Source organism: Myotis myotis, unplaced genomic scaffold, assembly GCF_014108235.1.
Source record: "Myotis myotis isolate mMyoMyo1 unplaced genomic scaffold, mMyoMyo1.p scaffold_m19_p_6, whole genome shotgun sequence".
Taxonomy (NCBI): Eukaryota; Metazoa; Chordata; class Mammalia; order Chiroptera; family Vespertilionidae; genus Myotis; species Myotis myotis.
The window spans coordinates 64753626-64772919 of record NW_023416368.1 but is presented as its reverse complement, the minus strand read 5'-3'; the positions used below and the strand labels follow the sequence as shown (position 1 = coordinate 64772919).

At 41.2% G+C, this 19294-nt stretch overlaps 1 protein-coding gene across 1 annotated transcript in view; it reads left to right on the top strand.

Annotated features, from left to right (window-relative positions):
- The window catches only part of RXFP1 (relaxin family peptide receptor 1), a 58097-nt gene continuing 38803 nt past the window's right edge, over positions 1 to 19294 (top strand). The window contains exons 1-3 of the mRNA XM_036314017.1: positions 1 to 61; positions 182 to 319; positions 14919 to 15017. Of these exons, the coding sequence (XP_036169910.1) occupies positions 1 to 61; positions 182 to 319; positions 14919 to 15017 (298 nt within the window). The remainder of the gene's footprint in view (positions 62 to 181; positions 320 to 14918; positions 15018 to 19294) is intronic.

Below are 19294 nucleotides of genomic sequence, written 5' to 3'. Positions count from 1 at the left end.
ATGTGGGAAAGATCATTCTATTGGAGTGGAGGTTCTTGGGAAATAGATGCTAGGAAGCAAGGTGAGGATGCCACATGGAGGGAAACACCAGGGGGAGAAGACCAAATGGTTATAAACTATTGGGGGACCACTTTTTTGCAGTGCCTTCACACTAACCTTGTCTCCACTTTCTTCATCACAGTTTCTCATGGGGGTGGACAAGCGGTCAAGTGCTCCCTCGGCTATTTCTCCTGTGGGAACATCACCAAGTGCCTGCCTCAGTATCTTCATTGTAACAGCGTGGATGACTGTGGGAACCAGGCTGATGAAGAAAACTGTGGTGAGTGAACCGCCTGTAGTCACTGCAAGAATCTGAGGCCAAAGGACTGACTGACCATGAAGTCCTGAGACCTCTTGTAACAAAAATAGAAATAGGAAGAGAGAAAACTACAGAGAAATGCAAAATATATGTCACTTAAGAAAATCTTACACTTATTTCATTAGCTTAAAATATCCATTCTTACCCTCGTTAGTTTGGCTCAGTGGATAGAGCATCAGTCTGCAGATTCGATTCCGGTCAAGGGCACATGCCTGGGTTGCAGGCTCAATCCCCAGTGTGGGGTGTGCAGGAGGCAGCCGATCAATGATTCTCTCTCATCATTGATGTTTCTCTCTCTCTCTCTCTCTCTCTCTCTCTCTCTCTCTCTCTCTCTCTCTCTCTCCCTCTCTAAAGTCAATACAAATATATTTAAAAAAATAAAGTGGTTGGCGCCACTCAACCCTCACTTTAAAAATAATCCATTATTTTCTATATATTAGTATCACAGCCCATATTTCAGGAAAGTGGTGTTTGTGCACATAGTAAATTTTTTAATGCGAGAACCTGCCTGGTTACTCTTTTGGAGGTGGAATGGAATAGAGATTGAGAATATGAGCACGGGAGCCAGACTGCCTAGTTTGAACCTGAATACAATAACCAATATGCATACTTGAGAATGTTTCTTACCCTCTCTTAGCCTCAGTTTCCTCATGTGATAAAAGGGTTCAAAAATTGTATCTAAACTGAAAGAATTTGAGAAGATTAAATGTAAAAGATTGTAAGTGTACAGGCATATAGCAGGCACTCGTATAGTGTTTCTGCTCTTATCTTTTGCTTACTGCAGTTATGAAGGAAAAATGAGACCTCCTAAGAAAGAAAAAAACACACTAAGTCCAGCTTACCTACTATTTAACAACCATATTTATGACCCTATAAAGCAGTGGTTCTCAACCTTCTGGCCCTTTAAATACAGTTCCTCATGTTGTGACCCAACCATAAAAATATTTTCATTGCTACTTCATAACTGTAATGTTGCTACTGTTATGAATCGTAATGTAAATATCTGATATGCAGGATGGTCTTAGGCGACCCCTGTGAAAGGGTCGTTCGACCGCCAAAGGGGTTGCGACCCACAGGTTGAGAACCGCTGCTATAAAGCTTCTGGCCAATTAGTATACCTGGGCAAACAAGGCTGTCAGGACTTTCTTCAAATGTCTGAAGCTTCAAAACACAAATGTGTAAAAGAACTTGAATTGGCTAGATCTGACAGTGAGAAAATGAGCTTTGGTTAATAATGTAAAATAATGCGATTTCTCACTCATGGGAAAATAAGGTACTATTTGGGGAAGACAAAGACATCGCACAACAATTGTTAAGTGCTGCATAACGAACTGTTACACTGAAGAGGCCTTGCTGTTATCAGTCCCTCTAGTATCGTAGACTTTTTAATGTGCCCCCTTGAAGAAATTAAACTTCTTGGAATGCTGTCTCTAGATGGTGGCAGTAACTCAAGAGTAAGCAACTACACTGCTGAGCTTAAGCTATAGTAACCTTTGATTTAAATGCCTATATATGTGTTCTTTTCTATAGATAGATGGATAGGTAGGTAGGTAGGTAGGTAGGTAGATGGATGGATGGATAGATAGATAGATAGATAGATAGATCATCTTGTTAAAATAACTGAATGCTACACAAAATTTTTTAAAACTAAGATAAAAATGTCTGCTCCCTGCCAACGTCCCCTTCCTCCTGCTTGCAGTTCAGATGGGGAGAGTGACTGCAAGCTCCCAGCCAATAGAAATGGCAGCAGGAAGCAGGGAAGGGAACCTGGTAGGAGCAGCCAATTCGCCTCCAAAAGTAATTTCTCCGTGAGAAAGGAGTGGGAACTCCTGCCTTAGTGAGAGACCAAATAACAAAAGTAACAGTCCTTAAAGTTATGCAAGTTTCTCAAGATTCACCAACCAGCACATTCTGATGGAAGCATTGGAGTGTAGAGATCAGGCTTGGGAGGCCTGGGCATGAATCCTGCCTATAAGGAGGGTAAAAATGACTGTTTTCTTTATGCAAAGTAGGAATAATAAGAGTATTTGTATCCAGGGGATGTTAAGAGGATTCAGTAAGATAATATGTCTAAAGATGTTTAGCAGGGTATCTAGCATATAATTAGCGCTCACTAAATGTTAGCTGGTGTGTGAGTCAGCTATAACTCGATTACAAACTTAGTGTCCTAAGCAGTAACCATTTATTTAGCTAGCGATTGTGTGGGTCAGCACTCAGCTGGGTTTGTCTGAGAGCAGCCATGCAGTTTCCTGCACATCAGCTTTGTCGTCATGCCTGGGACCTTGGCTGAGACAGCCGGTGACTCAGCTCTGATCCGCCCGCAGGTTAAGAGGGCTTGTTCTCAGGGTAGACACATGACACCCAGGAGTGAAGTGAACGTCTGCAAGGCCTCCTGAAACCTCCGCTCAGAAATGTCGCATGGCATTTCCACCACAATCCTTACTGAGGCAAGTCTGCAGGCCAGACTCCTTTCAGGAAGTGAGAGGGATCCTTCTTCCCGCTGAGAGAAGCTGCAAAGTCACACTGCAAGGGGCTTGGGTTGAGGGAGGGCAACATTTGAAGCCACGTTTGCAAATTCTACCACAGTTGCTGTTCTCATTGCGTTTCCCACAAACTTTAATGTTGACTCTTGGTGACTCAGAGTCTCCAGCTGCAGGACTTTTTTCCTGTCTGTTAAACAAGTTAAGTACTTCTAGGAATAACCATGGTTTGTGTATTTACTATCTTATTGAAACAGTAGCTACTATCTGAAGGAATGAGTTTTCTACACTCTTGATTTTATAGTTAAACTAGTGGCCTGATGCACAAAATTTGTGCATGGAGGGGGTGGTTTCCATCAGCCCAGCCTGCACCCTCTCCAATCGGGGACTCCTTGGCAGATGTCCAACTGCCGGTTTAGGCCCGATCCCTCAGGCAGTCAGACATCCCTCTCGCAATCTGGAACCACTGGCTCCTAACTGCTCACCTGCCTGCCTGCCTGATCGCCCCTAACTGCCCTCCCCTGCCAGTCTGATCTTGCCCCCAACTGCCTCTGCCTGCCTGATTGCCCCCATCTGCCCTCCCCTGTTGGCCTGATCTCACCCCCAACTGCCCTCCCCTGCTGGCCTGATCTCACCCCCAACTGCCCTCCCCTGCCGACCTGATCTTTCCCCCCAATTGCCCTCCCCTGGTGACCTGATCTCCCCCCAACTACCCCCCCCCCCGCCTGTCTGATCTTGCCCCCAGTGGCCCTCCCCTGCCAGCCCGATCTCCCCTAACTGCCTCTGTCCCCACCACCATGGCTTTGTCCAGAAGGAATTGGACATCCGGAAAATGGCCAGTCAACCCAGTCTAATTAGCATATTATTCTTTTATTAGTATAGATAGATTATATAGGATAGGATTGCTTAAATGGGGGGAAAAGCCTTTTTCAGCAAGAGGAGATGCTCTTGGCAGACAAAAATACATAATCCCTATATCTGGATTGATAGCTAGCCATATGCACTATACTGCCAAACCAGTCATTAAAAAATTGAACCGCTTTCTTACACCTTACACCAAATAGCTATTGCCCTTAAAACCCCTCTTCAGCCCCCACCTTAGGTTCTGCCTTCACACTTCACCCAGATTAGGTTCTAATTGGTTGGTTTCTATGCCAGTCAGCATCTCTGGGCCTATCTCTGGGCCAGATCAGAGAGTTGGGGCTGATCAGCAGTCCCCACAGAGGCCCGGAGAAAACGAGAGGTGCAGCTGCTGGCCAGGCCCAGAGAGAAAGGAAGAGGCAAGGGCTGATCAACAGCTGCCACGGAGGCTATGGATTAGACCCTGCTTCTCTCTCCAGACTTCTCTCCACACCTGATCTGCAGCCCCATCAGCAGTCAGTGCTGGGTTGCCACGCCCGCAGTGCGACAGCAACCCAGCACTGACAGCAGGACTGACTTCCGGTTAGTCGAGCCTTTTGGTCGTTTTGGACATTACGAACCCTGGGATTTTATATATTAGGATATTTTTATTGATTTCAGAGAGGAAGAGAGAGTGAAAGATAGAAACATCAATGATGAGAGAATCATTGATGGGTTGCCTCCTGCACACCCCATACTGGGAATTAAGCTTGCAACCCAGGCATGTGCCCTTGACTGGAATAGAAGTGGCAAAGTCACTCTGTTTCCATGTTAGTATGTCTGTAATCCATAGGGGAAGTGGAAACCTCTTCTAATACATTTTGGGTGTAGTCGATTAGTATCTGCTAAATATTCATGTCTCCCCAGACCCTTAGAATGTGACTGTATTTGGAAATAGAGTCTTGCAGATGTAATGAGGTTAGAGTTTCTGATTTCCCCCAGATTCAGCCTAGGGAGAAGAAAGGAAAAGAAGACCCTTCCACTCTCCCTCACTTCTTGTCTAGCCTAGAAATAGCAAAGCCCACTTTTCTTTTTTCTTTTTTCCAAATCTATTAGCAATGCCCAAACCTAGGCCTTTGAAAAGCACATATGAAGAATTTGACTCCTTTCTTATCTGCAAGCTTCTGCATCATCCATTTCCCAAGGCAACGAAAGTGGAAAACTTTAGCTTTCCACTTACAGGAAAAAGGGCAGAGAGTGCAAGGAATTCAAGGGGAGAAAAACTTTGTTAATGCCCCAAAATATGTTCCTGTCCCTGGCTTGGCACTTACTAAGCTATGAGAATTAGATACGCAGCATTTATTGATCAGTTCAATAGTGATTATATATATACTAAAGGCCCGTTACAGGAAGATTCCTGCAAGAATGGGGCTTCCTCAGGCCTATTCCTGCAAGAATAGGGCTTCTTGCGGCCGGAGCAAAACAAGAAGCTGCCTCACTCCCTCCCATCTCCGCTGCCTCGGCTCCCGTGTCTGCTGCCTTGGCTCCACTCCCATGTCCGCTGTCTCAGCTCCCTCCCTTCTCCGCCACTTCGCTCCCTTCTGCAGTGCTTGGCTTCCTTCTACGCTGTCTTCAGTCTTCACTCTGTGCCTCTGTATGCAAATTAACTGCCATTTTTTGTTGGGTTAATTTGCATACTTGCTCTGATTGGCTGCTGGGCATAGCAGAGGGACGGTCAATTTGCATGTTTCTCTTTTATTAGTGTGTGTGTATATATATATATATATATATATATATATATATATATGGAATTATAAGAATGTTTCAAGTATATTCAGTTATTCTTTTCATTGTTAATTGGGACTGCATTTAAAATTCTGAAACACTAAATATTCCTTTAGTTCCTAAGTACAGCTTTTTATACTGCTATCAGAATGATGGCAGTTTGATGTAGAACTTAGCTGTTCTCATTTTAGAACAGGGGTCCTCAAATTACGGCCCGCGGGCCACATGCAAATACAAATATTGTATTTGTTCCCGTTTTGTTTTTTTACTTCAAAATAAGATATGTGCAGTGTGCAAAGGAATTTGTTCATAGTTTTTTTTAAACTATAGTATGGCCCTCCAATGGTCTGAGGGACAGTGAACTGGCCCCCTGTTTAAAAAGTTTGAGGACCCCTGCTTTAGAATATTGCATTAAAGTTGCTGGCTTATCTTTTTTAAGGTTAAAATACAGGAGGAAAGTGGCATGGATCATTAACTATGTGTGTTAATATACAACCATGCATAGTGTGTGCAAAAATGATTGCTTTTCTATTTATCATTCTCAAGATAGCATTGGAAATACTTAAGTAGCTGAACCCTTGACTTTTCTATAAATATGTTTTGACCTCAGATTTATTTATCTGTTTATCCAACAATGCTCAAATGATATTTGGGTTAACTCCACAAGGATTTTTCATCTCAGGACACTTTCCACTAGATAGGACACAAAATTCAGTTGCATAAATGGCCTCAATTTTCTTTAAAATAGGCTCAGGATAATGTCACACCCCTTAATTTCTTCAAAGGGTTGTTTCCAAAGGTACTAGTGTTATTGGAGAAATTGAGGTGTCTGCTCCCCCACTGGGTGCTGGGGGTGGGATCCTTATAATACCTCGAGAGAAAGAATTTTCTGAGACTCACATGGGAGGATGAGTGATTTTTATTTCCGTGGAATTACTTCCCTGGGTTTCCAAAGTCCCATTTCCCTTAGTTCATTTATATAAGTGTCATTGTGGTTTCAGTAGAGCTAGAAGCAGAGCTAGTGTCCAGAGTTTTCTTTCCATGTTGGATCCGGATCCAGTTCAGCATCAGGCTAATAGCAGTTCATTAGTCCATTATGAAGCTGCCCAAATGACATACCTATCATATTGGGCCTTCCCTTTGCTCCTTCTTGCTATTAATAACTAGTTAATTACAATGGTATCACTAAGATCCCCAGAAGAGGTAAAGCCATTCTGCCCAGCAAATTGCTGTTGTAATTCCAGTCTAGGGACATTCCATACAACTAGTTTGTTGAATTGCTCTGCCTGGTCAGGCAACATTCAGAGGTTTATTCTAATGGCCCAGGACACTTTCTGAGAAAAAGATACTCCACTGCATCCCAAGAATGGGTGCTGAGAATTGAGTAAATGTCTTAGAATCAGGAATGCTTGGCTTGGCATAAATCTGAACTTTGTATATTAACCACCTATTTATTCATTCATCCATAAAGCATGTGTACACTTTGTAACAAATAGGGTTTATGCCTTCATTTAAATAAAAGAGACCATTGTAGCACAGTATCATCCCACCCTCCTTTGTTCTGGCCTCCTCACTGACAGAGGCACAAGTCCCTCACCTTTTGATTTTTCAAAATCCAAACATCCAGGGAACCGGGGAGTGGCCTCTGCACATCTGTGGGAGCATTTGGGAAGCTAACTGAGGACAAGCTGCAGAAGAGTCCCCTGGGGGCTGGTGAAAGGTGTGGAGCCCTGAGCCCCGTAAATCTGCATTTTAGCAAACACCACAGGTGAATACCACACCTGTTAACGTTATGGAATGATTCACTTCCCAATGCAAACAATTTTATCACCAATTCAGGACACCTGGACAGTTGCTTCATTAGCCTCGGCCAGTGGTTTGAAAACTTTAGCGGGCATTGATCAGCCGCAGGGCTTGTTAAAATGCAGGTTGCTGAGCCTCGTTTACAGAGTTTCTGATTCGATGCCTCTAGAGTGGGGCTCAAGGGTTTGCTTTGCATTGAAGTTCAAAAGAAATGGTGAAACTGCTGGTCCTGGGTCTACACTTTGAGAATTACTGAGCTAGACTTACTCTCTCCTGTGCAAACGCGAAAGCAAACACTTTCAAAACTGTTTGGTATCTTATTAAAAGGGTTAAACAAAATTAAAGATATTTCTTTGCTGCCTTTCATCATACTGGCATGTATTATTAATTCCATGTGGGGAGAGAAAATGCAGTATTTCTCACACATACGTTACCACAGAACTCTCTTGTCAAGGAGAATCCTGGGAAACTACTTGAAAAAGCCTAATATAGCACCGTGACAAATTAGTGCATGCAGGAAACTTGGACTTTCCCCCTTTTTTAAAAAAAAAAATAAGGGAACGTTTATTTAGAAAGTTAAAGAAGTAGTAGAAGGGCCCTTGGAGCTTAGGAAAAAGAGGGAGAGATATATGTGTTTTTGTTAACAGGGAAGTTGAGGTATCCCTTTCCCCACTGAGTGCTGGGGGGGTGGGGATCCTTACGATATCTCAAGAAAAAGAATTTTCTGAGACTCCCCTGATAAAAATCACAAGAGGATGAGTGATTTTATTTGCGTGGAATTACATCCCTGGGTTTCCAAAGTCCCCTGTCCCTTAACCCAGTCCTGGAAGAAGTGTAGCTGGGGATATAGGACAGCTAAAAGCAAAGCCAGTGACCAGAGTTTCTGTTCCATGTTGCAGCCGGGTCCAGTTTGGCATTAGGTGAGTTACAGTCCATGAGTCCCCTGTGTGGGGGGCCATGTGGACCAACGCAAGAGAGCACAACACACCAAGAGCACAAGAGCCCGAGATCAAACCTCTTTTCAGGGGATTAAATATCTCAAATTTCAAGCCCTTGCAGTGGCCACACCTCTTCTGGCCAATGACCTGTTCCCAGGTGTGACTGACAGACAAGTACCTTCCTGACACCACCCCAGCTTTACCGGGCAGTCCAGTCCCTTTCCCCAGAGATCTGCAGGGAATAGACTGGTGGCTGCTTGGGGAGTGTAAAGCTTTCGCTTCCTGGTGAAGCTGCCCACATGACTCGCCTACGATATGTGGCCTTCCCTTTGCTCCTTTCCTGTTATTAATAACTAGGTTAAGTATAACGGTATCACTTTGAGGGACAAAAGAGGGAGGAGAGGTGCAGGCATACTCTGGAAAAGAGAGAGAGAAGATGCTGGACTGTCCCATTTCCATCCCCCCAAAAAATGTATACACACTGTAACAGCCATCAGCTCGATTTTGAAAATGTAATGTATTTTAGAAAATACTGCCTTTATAATTATTCAAAGTGTGTATATACATTTTGGGGGGGACACTCTATATAAATAAGCATAGTGTGAAACAATTACAGTAAGTGTAACAAAAGAGCCATAAGCTAATTGCCCTTAAATTAGAGGTCACTTGCATTAATCTTATTTGGGTTTGGACCACCTGATTGTTAACAATCAGCAAGTCTGCTAGGAAAAGAAATATGCTGCTTCTGGTTGATGGCTTTCCATTGCCAAAGCTAGCTGTCCCCCACTGCAGCGTGAGATGACTGACTGAGGTGAATCTCATAACGTAGTTCTCCCAAAACTTGTCCTAAGACTCACCTAAGGTACTTATGGAAAATAGAAGTCTAGGCCCCCCTGCTTACCAAATAAATCAGAATCCACGGTAGAGGAGCCTGAAAACCTGTGTTTTTAGTAAGTACCCCAGATTCCAGAATTTTATTGTAGCATAAGAGAAACTGGATTTGGAGAAACTAAGATGGCGGCATAGATAAACACCGGGAAATTGCCGCCTCCCACAACAATTGAAAAATACCGCAAAGGACAGAGCAGACATCATCCAGAACAACAGGAAGCCTGGCTGAGTGTAAATTCTACAACTAGAAGGAAAGAAAAGCACACTGAGAGCCAGAGGAGCTGCGGAGGTGAAGTGCAGAGGTACGGCGGCTGGCGCGCGTGCGGAAAGGGGGTGGCACCTGAGGACGCGGCTGTTTTTGTTGAATCACAAGCTCCCGACTGCTCTGAACTCCGGTTCCGGGAAGTCTCTGGGGACCCAGGACTCATACGGGGAGAAGCTGGACTGTCAGGCAGCGGGCGAACTTGAGTGCAGCTTTCCCTCAGAGGTGCTTGCAGCAATTATCGGGTCACTGAGACGCGCGACTCCTTAGGAGAATCAGCCATAGCTGCTTTCTTCGCCCTTTGACTCCCTGAGACCCCGCCCCACCCAGGCTGCGGCAGAGGCTTTTGCATGTGAATGTACCTAACTGCAGCCGAGCCAGGCAGACCCGGAACTTCCAAGAGAAGGCCCAAGGCCCCGCAGCGGCTTGCATTGCTTCACAGCTGAGCCTCTTCGTGGCTCCTGCTGTGTGGCCTCAGGCAGAGGCTGAATTAGCACCTCCTTAGATCCAGGAGCCACTGTACCCAGTGGTCAGAGGGGGACCATCCAGACTGCAACTCCTCAGATCCATAAGGGACACACTCAGGGAGCAGACTCAGTGAGCACCAAAGCCCCAATGAAGCAAGTCTTGCCCAAGAAGGGTGTCTTCAGCACAGAAGTTCTCCCACTTCAGACACAGCTGATTCTCACAGCCAGTTGGCCTGGAGGTCAATTCCTCCCAGTGATCCTACAACAACCAAGGCACCAAGAGTGCACCAAGAGTGTCCACCTCAGGTAACTGGGGAGGCTGAGCCACTGGGCCCTACAGGACACCTGGAGCGCAGGGTCACTCTATCAACACAGGGAAGCAGCCAAAATGCGGAGGCAAAGAAACAGGTCACAAATGGCAGAAATGGAGGAAAGCAAATGACTGGATATAGAGTTCAAGGCCACATTTATAAGGTTTTTCAAGAATTTTATGGAAACCGCAGATAAATTTAATGAATCCCTCAATAAGTATAGTGAGACCATGGAGGACATGAAAAAGGACCAACTAGAAATTAAGCATTCACTGACTGAAATAAAGAATAATTTACAGAGATCCAACAGCAGACAAGAGGATCCCAAGAATCAAGTCAAAGATTTGAAATACAAAGAAACAAAAAATACCCAACCGAAAAAGAAAAAAGAAAAGAGATTCCAAAAATATGAAGATAGTGTAAGGAACCTCTGGGACAACTTCAAGCGTACCAACATCAGAATTGTAGGGGTACCAGAAGGAGAGAGAGGGCAAGATATTGAAAACCTTTTTGAAGAAATAATGACAGAAAACTTCCCCTACCTGGTGAAAGAAATGGACTTACAAGTCCAGGAAGCGCAGAGAACCCCAAACAAAAGGAATCCAAAGAGGACCACACCAAGACACATCATAATTAAAATGCCAAGAGCAAAAGATAAAGAGAGAATCTTAAAAGCAGCAAGAGAAAGACAGTCAGTTACCTACAAGGGCATACCCATACGACTGTCAGCTGATTTCTCAACAGAAACCATGCAGGCCAGAAGAGACTGGCAAGAAATATTCAAAGTGATGAATAGCAAGAACCTACAACCAAGATTACTTTACCCAGCAAAGCTATCATTCAGAATAGAAGGTCAGATAAAGAGCTTCATGGATAAGAAAAAGCTAAAGGAGTTCATCACCACCAAACCAGCATTATATGAAATGCTGAAAGGTATTCTTTAAGAAGAGGAAGAAGAAAAAGGAACTCTTACCATTTGCCACAGCATGGATGGAACTGGAGAGCGGATAAATACCACAGGATCTCACTCATTTGTGGAATATAATGAACAACATAAACTGATGAACAAGGACTGATCCAGAGACGGAGAGGCATTGATTGGACTGTCGGGCCTTGGAGGGAAGGTAGGGGAGGGTAGGGGTAAGGGGGAAAGATCAATCAAAGGACTTATATGCAAGCATATAGGCCTAACCAATGGACACGGACAACGGGGGGGTGAGGGCATGAGCGGGGGGTGGGGGGTAGAGGGTAACGTGGGGACAAGGACACATATGTAATATCTTAATCAATAAAAAATATATTTAAAAAAAAAAAAAGAGAAACTGGATTTTCTCTAAGTATCTGTGAGGACAGAGCTGCATCGTCCATCCTTCCATTCATTTACCCATTCATTCAATTAGCAAATATCTATTAAGACCAGATTTTTATTCATCTATGCCATTAATTTTTATTCCCAGCAATATTAAATTCATTTTTAGCTAAAAAATATATTTCTTAGTCAATGTATATATGTTTAACAATGCTATTAATATAGTACTACCAATACGTACTGGAAAGCAAAGCCCCTAGCAATATTCTCTTAGTACAGTGCTCTTTATATTAACCCACAATGTCTAAAAAAAAAAAAAAAAAAAAAAAAAAAAAAATCAAAGGATCAAATTTCAGTGGGATTTTTGCTAAAGTGTGAAAAGCCATTCAGTTCATTGCCCCATACATTCTTAAAATATAAAGATACAGGATTTAAAATATAGAAACACATATGCCAAAAACTGTTTTCTTAAAAATGTGAACTTTCCAACTTTGCGGTTTTGGCTACATTCCCTAAGTTCTATAGACCTGCCTTCTTGTGGGAGGAAGAAAATGCTTCGGGAAGGCAGAGAGGAAGCCAAAAAAGAATTACTAAAAAGCTTGTTTGTTTGAAGATGTTGTTATTTAAAAAGAGATCTCCACACATAATACTGTGACTTAGGGAAATATAAGCAGGTTTGTCCTGTCTCCTTCTGCATTCTAAATCCCCCGCTTCCTTTCTGACATCACTTATGTTCTCCTTTCCTTTTTTTTTTAACTGTGTTGGGGAGTGGGGGGCGGGGAGAGGTGTAAAGGTAAAATAGGGTACAAAAGGAGAAGGACGGAAGAGGATTAAGAAAGAGACAGAGACAGAGAAGAAAAGCAGCATAATAACTACATCATTTGGATTTGTTGGACTGAAATGTTTCAACTAAGGCCACTTAGAGTGAATCCCTTAAAATAGAAGAAGGGCAAGAGAGTTGATGGTGGAGGCAAAGGATTAGGAGAGAGCATGAAGCCCATGATTTTAATCACTGCACACTGTGAATGGTAAAAATGCAGCAAATTTGAAATAGTTCATTTAAATATAGGGCCTGCTTTAAAAAACTAAAAAACAAAAAACACACACAGAAATATCAACATGTTCTGGCAGTCAGCCAACCTCCTCATCTCATGAATTTCATAGCAGCAGTCAAGCACCACCCACAGAAATAGCCCTGTGTTCTGGAGTGCCATCGCCTCACCTACTTTCCATTGCTGTCTTCTGAGGTCAGGAACGTGAACATGAACATGAACATGAACATGAACATGAACATGAACATGAACATGAACATGAACATGAACATGTATGTGCACCTCCTCCTCCTCCAAAGCGCCACAGCACTGGCGGCCTGCAGGGTCAAGGCCTTCAGAAACCCACAAGCCCACTTTTCACCCTTACTCTGTAGACACACACAAAATTATTTATAAAAATAATCAATGCCTCAACGTAGCAAGAGCCAAGCAATTTACCTCACTCACATATTTTATTTCTGATTTGTCCACGTATAAAAGTTTATAACACTACTATGAAAATTAATTTATTTTTAAGTTGATTTTTTCGTAGTACCTCAGTGATTTGCAACATTTTCACCCATTCCATCAATAATGATAATGATGAGTTTAAATTCCAGTTAATAATGACGTGTTTGTTATATAAATGAATTTTTGTGTAATTCACATAATTTTGATGTAGGAGCCTCAATAATGGAAATGAAATAGATAACTGAAAACAAATAGTAACAATCAAATATTTAGCCCTGAACGTGGAACTTGGTTGGTTAGAGTGTGATCCATATACACCAAAGTTTGCAGGTTCAATCCCCAGACAGGGCACATATAAGAATCAACCAATGAATACATTGAAAAGCATCTCTCTCTCTCCCCTCCCCCCCCTTTCCTCTCTCTCTAAAATCAATAAACCTGATGTCACACAAAAGTTGGACTTCTGTTAAAATAATTTATTTGGCCTAGAAAATAAAATAAAATAACTGTTTTAATTCTTTATTTTAAATAATTATGTTTCTTAGTGAATCCCTTAAACTTCTCAAAATCAGTTTTTTATCTGTAAATGGTGATGACAACAATGACCAAATATAGTAATTATGAAGATAAAATAAAGTTCCCAGTACAGTGTAGTAGGCACTTGCTAAATATTATTTCTCTCAATGTTAAGTGCTAATATTCAATTTCTCTGTTAAAATGAGAGAATTAAAATCTCTCACAGAATTTTTTTCTCTTTTTTAAAAAATATTTTTTTATTGATTTTTTTACAGAGATGAAGGGAGAGGGAGAGGGATAGAGAGTTAGAAACATCGATAAGAGAGAAACATCGATTCAGCTGCCTCTTGCACGCCCCCCACTGGGGATGTGCCCGCAACCAAGGTACATGCCCTTGACTGGAGTCAAACCTGGGACCCTTTGGTCCGCAGGCCGACGCTCTATCCGCTAGGGCAGAATTTCTTCTCTTTTATATCTAAAGATATGAACCAAGTTTGTAAAAGTAAAAACTTGCCAAAACTCAACAAACTCAGCCAAATCAGGAAAAAGACACATTTTCATGCCATAAATTTCAAAACCTGACAGCCAGTGACACAAATAGATGGTTCTGGATCCCAGTGGAGCAGAACGCTTCAGAAGGCTCTTGCATCTATCCCCAGAACCCATAGGGAGTAGCAGAAAAATGCTGAAAAGTATCACCAACATTCCTACAATGAGACCACAAAACTAACCTACACTGAGACCCATGAGTTCAGAATAAAATGCACTACTTTGTTCTCATTCATAAGATTCCACTTGAGCTCCCCAAGTGTCTTCTACCAACCAAAATATGAGTGAGTGCACCCCAAACCCTGGCTATAAAGGAGCTGTGAAATGCTGTAAGCTTTTCAGCCTCTGCTCTACAGCAACATGCCAGGCAAGGGGATGTTGAATGGAGGTTGAGTGAGTTCATCTATACTATCCACTATTGCAGCTGATACAATGGCCACATCTCTCATAATCTATCCCTTTGGTGACTCACCATCCATATGCATTTGCCTCTCAATAACTCCTGTTGTTTCCTTCCTTTTTCAACTATCATGACCATCTATCCATGTTAAAACATCTCCAACATCAGTTTTCATATCGAAGAAGATAGAGGGAATCATAATTAACATGCCAAGAACAGTGTGTCATGTTTCAGTACATCTAAAGTACTGTATCTTAAAGTATGGTCCAAAGAATCACCTCCAGTATCTATTAAATATGGAGACTAGGAGACCCATCTCTGACATATAACGTCAGGATCTATAGAAGTGGGGCCCAGAAATTCACATTTGGAACAAGTTCCCAGAAAATGTTTATCTCACTCAGTTTGAGAATCACTCATTAATTTTAAAGTGAGAACCTATTTCCCCCAACACACCAGAATATTTCTGTGTTCTTGAACTTTTCTGCTCTCTGATTTTTATTTTAGGGGACAACAATGGATGGTTCTTGCAAATGGAGAAAAATTTTATCAATTATAGCAGAACGGCCTTCCCATATCTCTTTGAGTCAGAAACACCGAAATGTTGTAAGTAACCAGAGGAGTTGAGTCTCCTTTTCCATGAGTTCATGAGACACCATGTCTTTCAAAGTTGGATCCAACATTTAAAAAAAAAAAAGGCTAATTATAGTTTTCCTATTGCAAACTCTATTAGAAATGCAGTCTTAATTTGAAAAGTTTATATAAAAATGACTCAGGGATCTTAACTGTAAAAGTAATAAATCATACTAGGTATGTTGTAAATAAAATGACTGTCAGTCAAGGTTGCCATTTTATGTCCCCTTTTTACAGTCACTATAAACTCTGATATAAAGGAAACTGAAAATAGAAGAGCATAAAGCTATTTGGATTTTAAATCTTGTAAGTGAAAAATCTTCTGAGGTCTAAACTATGCTTTAGGGCTACAGAAAAAGGCCTTATTAATTATAACCTCCCATGTTTAATGATATATCAAAAACTTACAAAAACACTAGAGGGGGTATAGGAAGGTATAACCTTGAGGATTAAGCCTTTAATATTTTAGATCAGGAAGATCTATATAAATAAATTCTTTTAAATAAATTTAGTCTATTCTAATAAATTGTGCCAATGTAAATTTGCACCTTGGAATTATAATTTTCATTCTAGCTTTTCAAAACCTCAGTTGAGCCCTAGCTGGTTTGGCTCAATGGATAGAGCCTAAGCCTGTGGACTGAAGGGCCCCAGGTTCAATTCCAGTTAAGGGCATATGCCCAGGTTGTGGGCTCAATCCCCAGTAAAGGGTGTGCAGGAAGCAGCCGATTCTCTCACATCATTGATGTTTCTATTTCTCTCTCCCTCTCCCTTCCTCTCTGAAATCAATAAAAACATTTAAACAAACAAACAAAACAAAGCAAAAAACCTCAATTAAAAAGCAGGGGTTGTGGGGAGGGGTACTTTACTATTTTTGTTTCCTTTATGTTCTACCACAAATTGTAAATTATAGCTTTTGTCTTAATTTTTAACATTTCTGTCTTTACTACTCAAATGAGATTAATAAAAACTACTAGCAATCCCATTTAAGGATTCTTCCCGCAAGTCTCACAGGCTACTCAGCAATCTGTCTCGGCCTCACGTTGTTTCCCAGAATATGAAGACCAAATTACTAGATCATTGAAAAGCTAAAAGCTGCCGAAACCGGTTTGGCTTAGTGGATAGAGCGTCGGCCTGCGGACTGAAGGGTCCCGGGTTCGATTCCGGTCAAGGGCATGTATCTGGGTTGCGGGCACTTCTCCAGTGGGGGATGTGCAGGAGGCAGCTGATCGATGTTTCTCTCTCATCAATGTTTCTAACTCTCTATCTCTCTCCCTTCCTCTCTGTAAAAAATCAATAAAATATATTTTAAAAAAAAACTCAAGTTTAAAAAAAAAAAAGAAAGAAAGGAAAGCTAAAAGCTTTGGGGAAAGAAAAAAGTTAACAGGTATAATTTAACTGCTAATATAATGAAAAAATAACAATGAATTAAGCCACATTTCTCAAAACATAGTTTTTCTTTTATTTTTGTTTTATGTATACTTTTCATAAGATACAGAGACAGAGAAGCATCAATCAGACCATCAAACCTCAGAGGGAAGGTAGGGGAGGGTGGGGGTAAGGGGGAGAGATCAACCAAAGGACTTGTATGCATGCATATAAGCCTAACCAATGGACACAGACAACACGGGGGTGAGGGCATGAGTGTGGGGGTAGGGGGGGCAGTAGGGGGATAAGGACACATATGTAATACCTTAATCAATAAAGAAATTGAATAAATAAAAAAATGTTTAATTAAATCTTTTTGTATCTCACCTATTCCCAAAAGGCTTTAGGCAGTTCACAATAAAACTATGGCTACTAACAGACTTAAACCATTAACATAACGTAAAAGACAAAAGTTCAAAGGTGAATAGGAAAAGGAATGGAAAAGGAAAATAAGGAAATCTTCGCTGAGAAAAGTTCAGTAGCTGCATCCAAAGCTTAGTTCTGAATTTTGCAGTCATTAGGTCAAAGAGGGGGAAAATAGGCTACATGGCTTTCATAGTCTGGTTTCTAAAGTAAAAACAAACAAATGGGAGGAAAACCGATCAAGTGAGCAAGAGAAATTAATTTTTGCCTGAACCTGAACTCTGAGAGAAATTGTCACAAGTATATTACACAACAGAAATGGAGCTATACAATAAGTGATGTATCAAAAATACAGAGGTGATTTTTTTATCAGTACTTAAAAGAACAAATATATGTTTTTCATTATTTTTAAAGACAATTCAAGGAGAGGTGGTAATAATTAAATATCTTTTGAAACTTAAAAGCAAGCAATGTAAAATGGGATGGAAAGAAGTGTAGTGTAAAATTTGGGCGTGATACTTGAATTAAGGTTCCTATTGTGCCACTTTATCTGAATGAGATTGTTATAAGGATTTATTGGAAATTAAACTGAGGAGGGCTTATAATCATTTTTGGCTGAATGACAGAGTGTGAGGAGCTCACATTTATAAAGTGTACCTCTCAAGAAGAGTGTCACAAAAAGCATATGTCTACTGTTAACTAACGTATTAATAAAGCTTACATTTGAGGGATTTAGAAAGTACAGAGATTTGGGAAGAATTCTTTACTCAGCCATAATTTCTCTAACTAGCTGGTACATTGTTCATCCTTTTCTATTTTAACATAGTGGAAATTTCATGTTCAAACCATTTTTATCATATTTTCAATTAGCATTTTAGCATAATCTAAAAGCATAACCATTTGATAACCACTGGAGTTAAGCTAATCTCACTGCCCTTCTTACTCTCACTCCCAGGACCCTCATCTTCCTGCCAAACCCTCACCATTCCTTCCCCACAACATAAACACGCTCATGCTGGAAGGGCTTTTACGTGAAGAGGCAGAATCAGTTTTCGGAGACTCATAACCAAAGCGGTCACTTACCACTATAAAGCTGTTTAAAAGTTCTTGGCAGAGTCTCTGTTTACAAAAAACACAAATCCTAAGCTATGATCTTGATCTCTCGTGATCTTGTAAAGGTGTCTGCAGAGTTATCTGGGAAGAGAGGAAGTACAGCTGTCACCAGCCAGTATCTGAGCAAAGGAGAACCCTTCCTATTTCCAAGGCTGCAGCTAATTGTGCTGGTGAGCAGTCACCCACCCGCTTTGTCACGGGAATCTCTGCTCTGCCATGAAGACACAGTTCTAGTCTCTGAAAGCTCTACTGTGAAAGTCACAACTGAAGCCTGCAAGCAGGAAATTCTCATAGAAAGTTTGTTTGTCCTGATCTTTTAAAATGTTGTTCGCTGTGATCATTTTTAAAATAGGCAATTGTATAGAAAACACTGTACTTCTGAATCTTGGAGGAAGCTGGTTGACTTAGCTACACATGTTCCTCTCTTAATATGGCAACAGTTAGGAGACGCTGATCCACTAGGACATCTGGACACAGTCTGTTCTACTCTGCCTGTTCTCTGTCGACATTGAAGCCTGTAACCTTAACCTCTGCTATGCAGTTCAGGGTTTCAAAGTAAATGTAGAAGGGGAGCATTCCTCATTGCTCTCAGTAATCATCTACTCCTCATAGAGCAGTGATGGCGAACCTATGACACGTGTGTCAGAGGTGACACACGAACTCATTTTTTTGGTTGATTTTTCTTTGTTAAATGGCATTTAAATATATAAAATAAATATCAAAAGTATAAATCTTTGTTTTACTATGGTTGCAAATATCAAAAAATTTCTATATGTGCCACAGCACCAGAGTTAAGTTAGGGTTTTTCAAAATGTCAAGCTCAAAAGGTTCGCCATCACTGTCATAGAGGCAGGGATCAGACTGTATTTATTATACCTAGTAATAATCCCATTTTACTCTTTAGCTATATAAGCGCATTACGGCAAGTCTCATGTAGACTTTAGAAATATTGGGTCACATCTTTAAGACTATCACTCTAGCCCCACATGATAACCAAAGGCATATATCCCATTCTCCCTCTTTCCAACACCATTAGTAAGACTAGAATAGCTTTGTATAAAAATATATTCAATCCCATAAATGACATTTTAGACATTCTTACATCCCTAAAAAAGCCAAAAGATCACTTTAAAATCCTTTGAAAAACTCCTGAATTTTTCAGGAAAAAAAAAATCTACCAACGCTATATCTCAGCATTTAGTTCTCCGCCTGCATGATAGTTAAAAATGATTTAGTCCTCCATTAAAGATTTGGTTATATTGTCAGTAAACACTTTATTCTTAAGTAGCAGCTTTAATGTGGACATTAAAGGCCATCGCATACTATCATAACACCCTCAGACTAGCTTT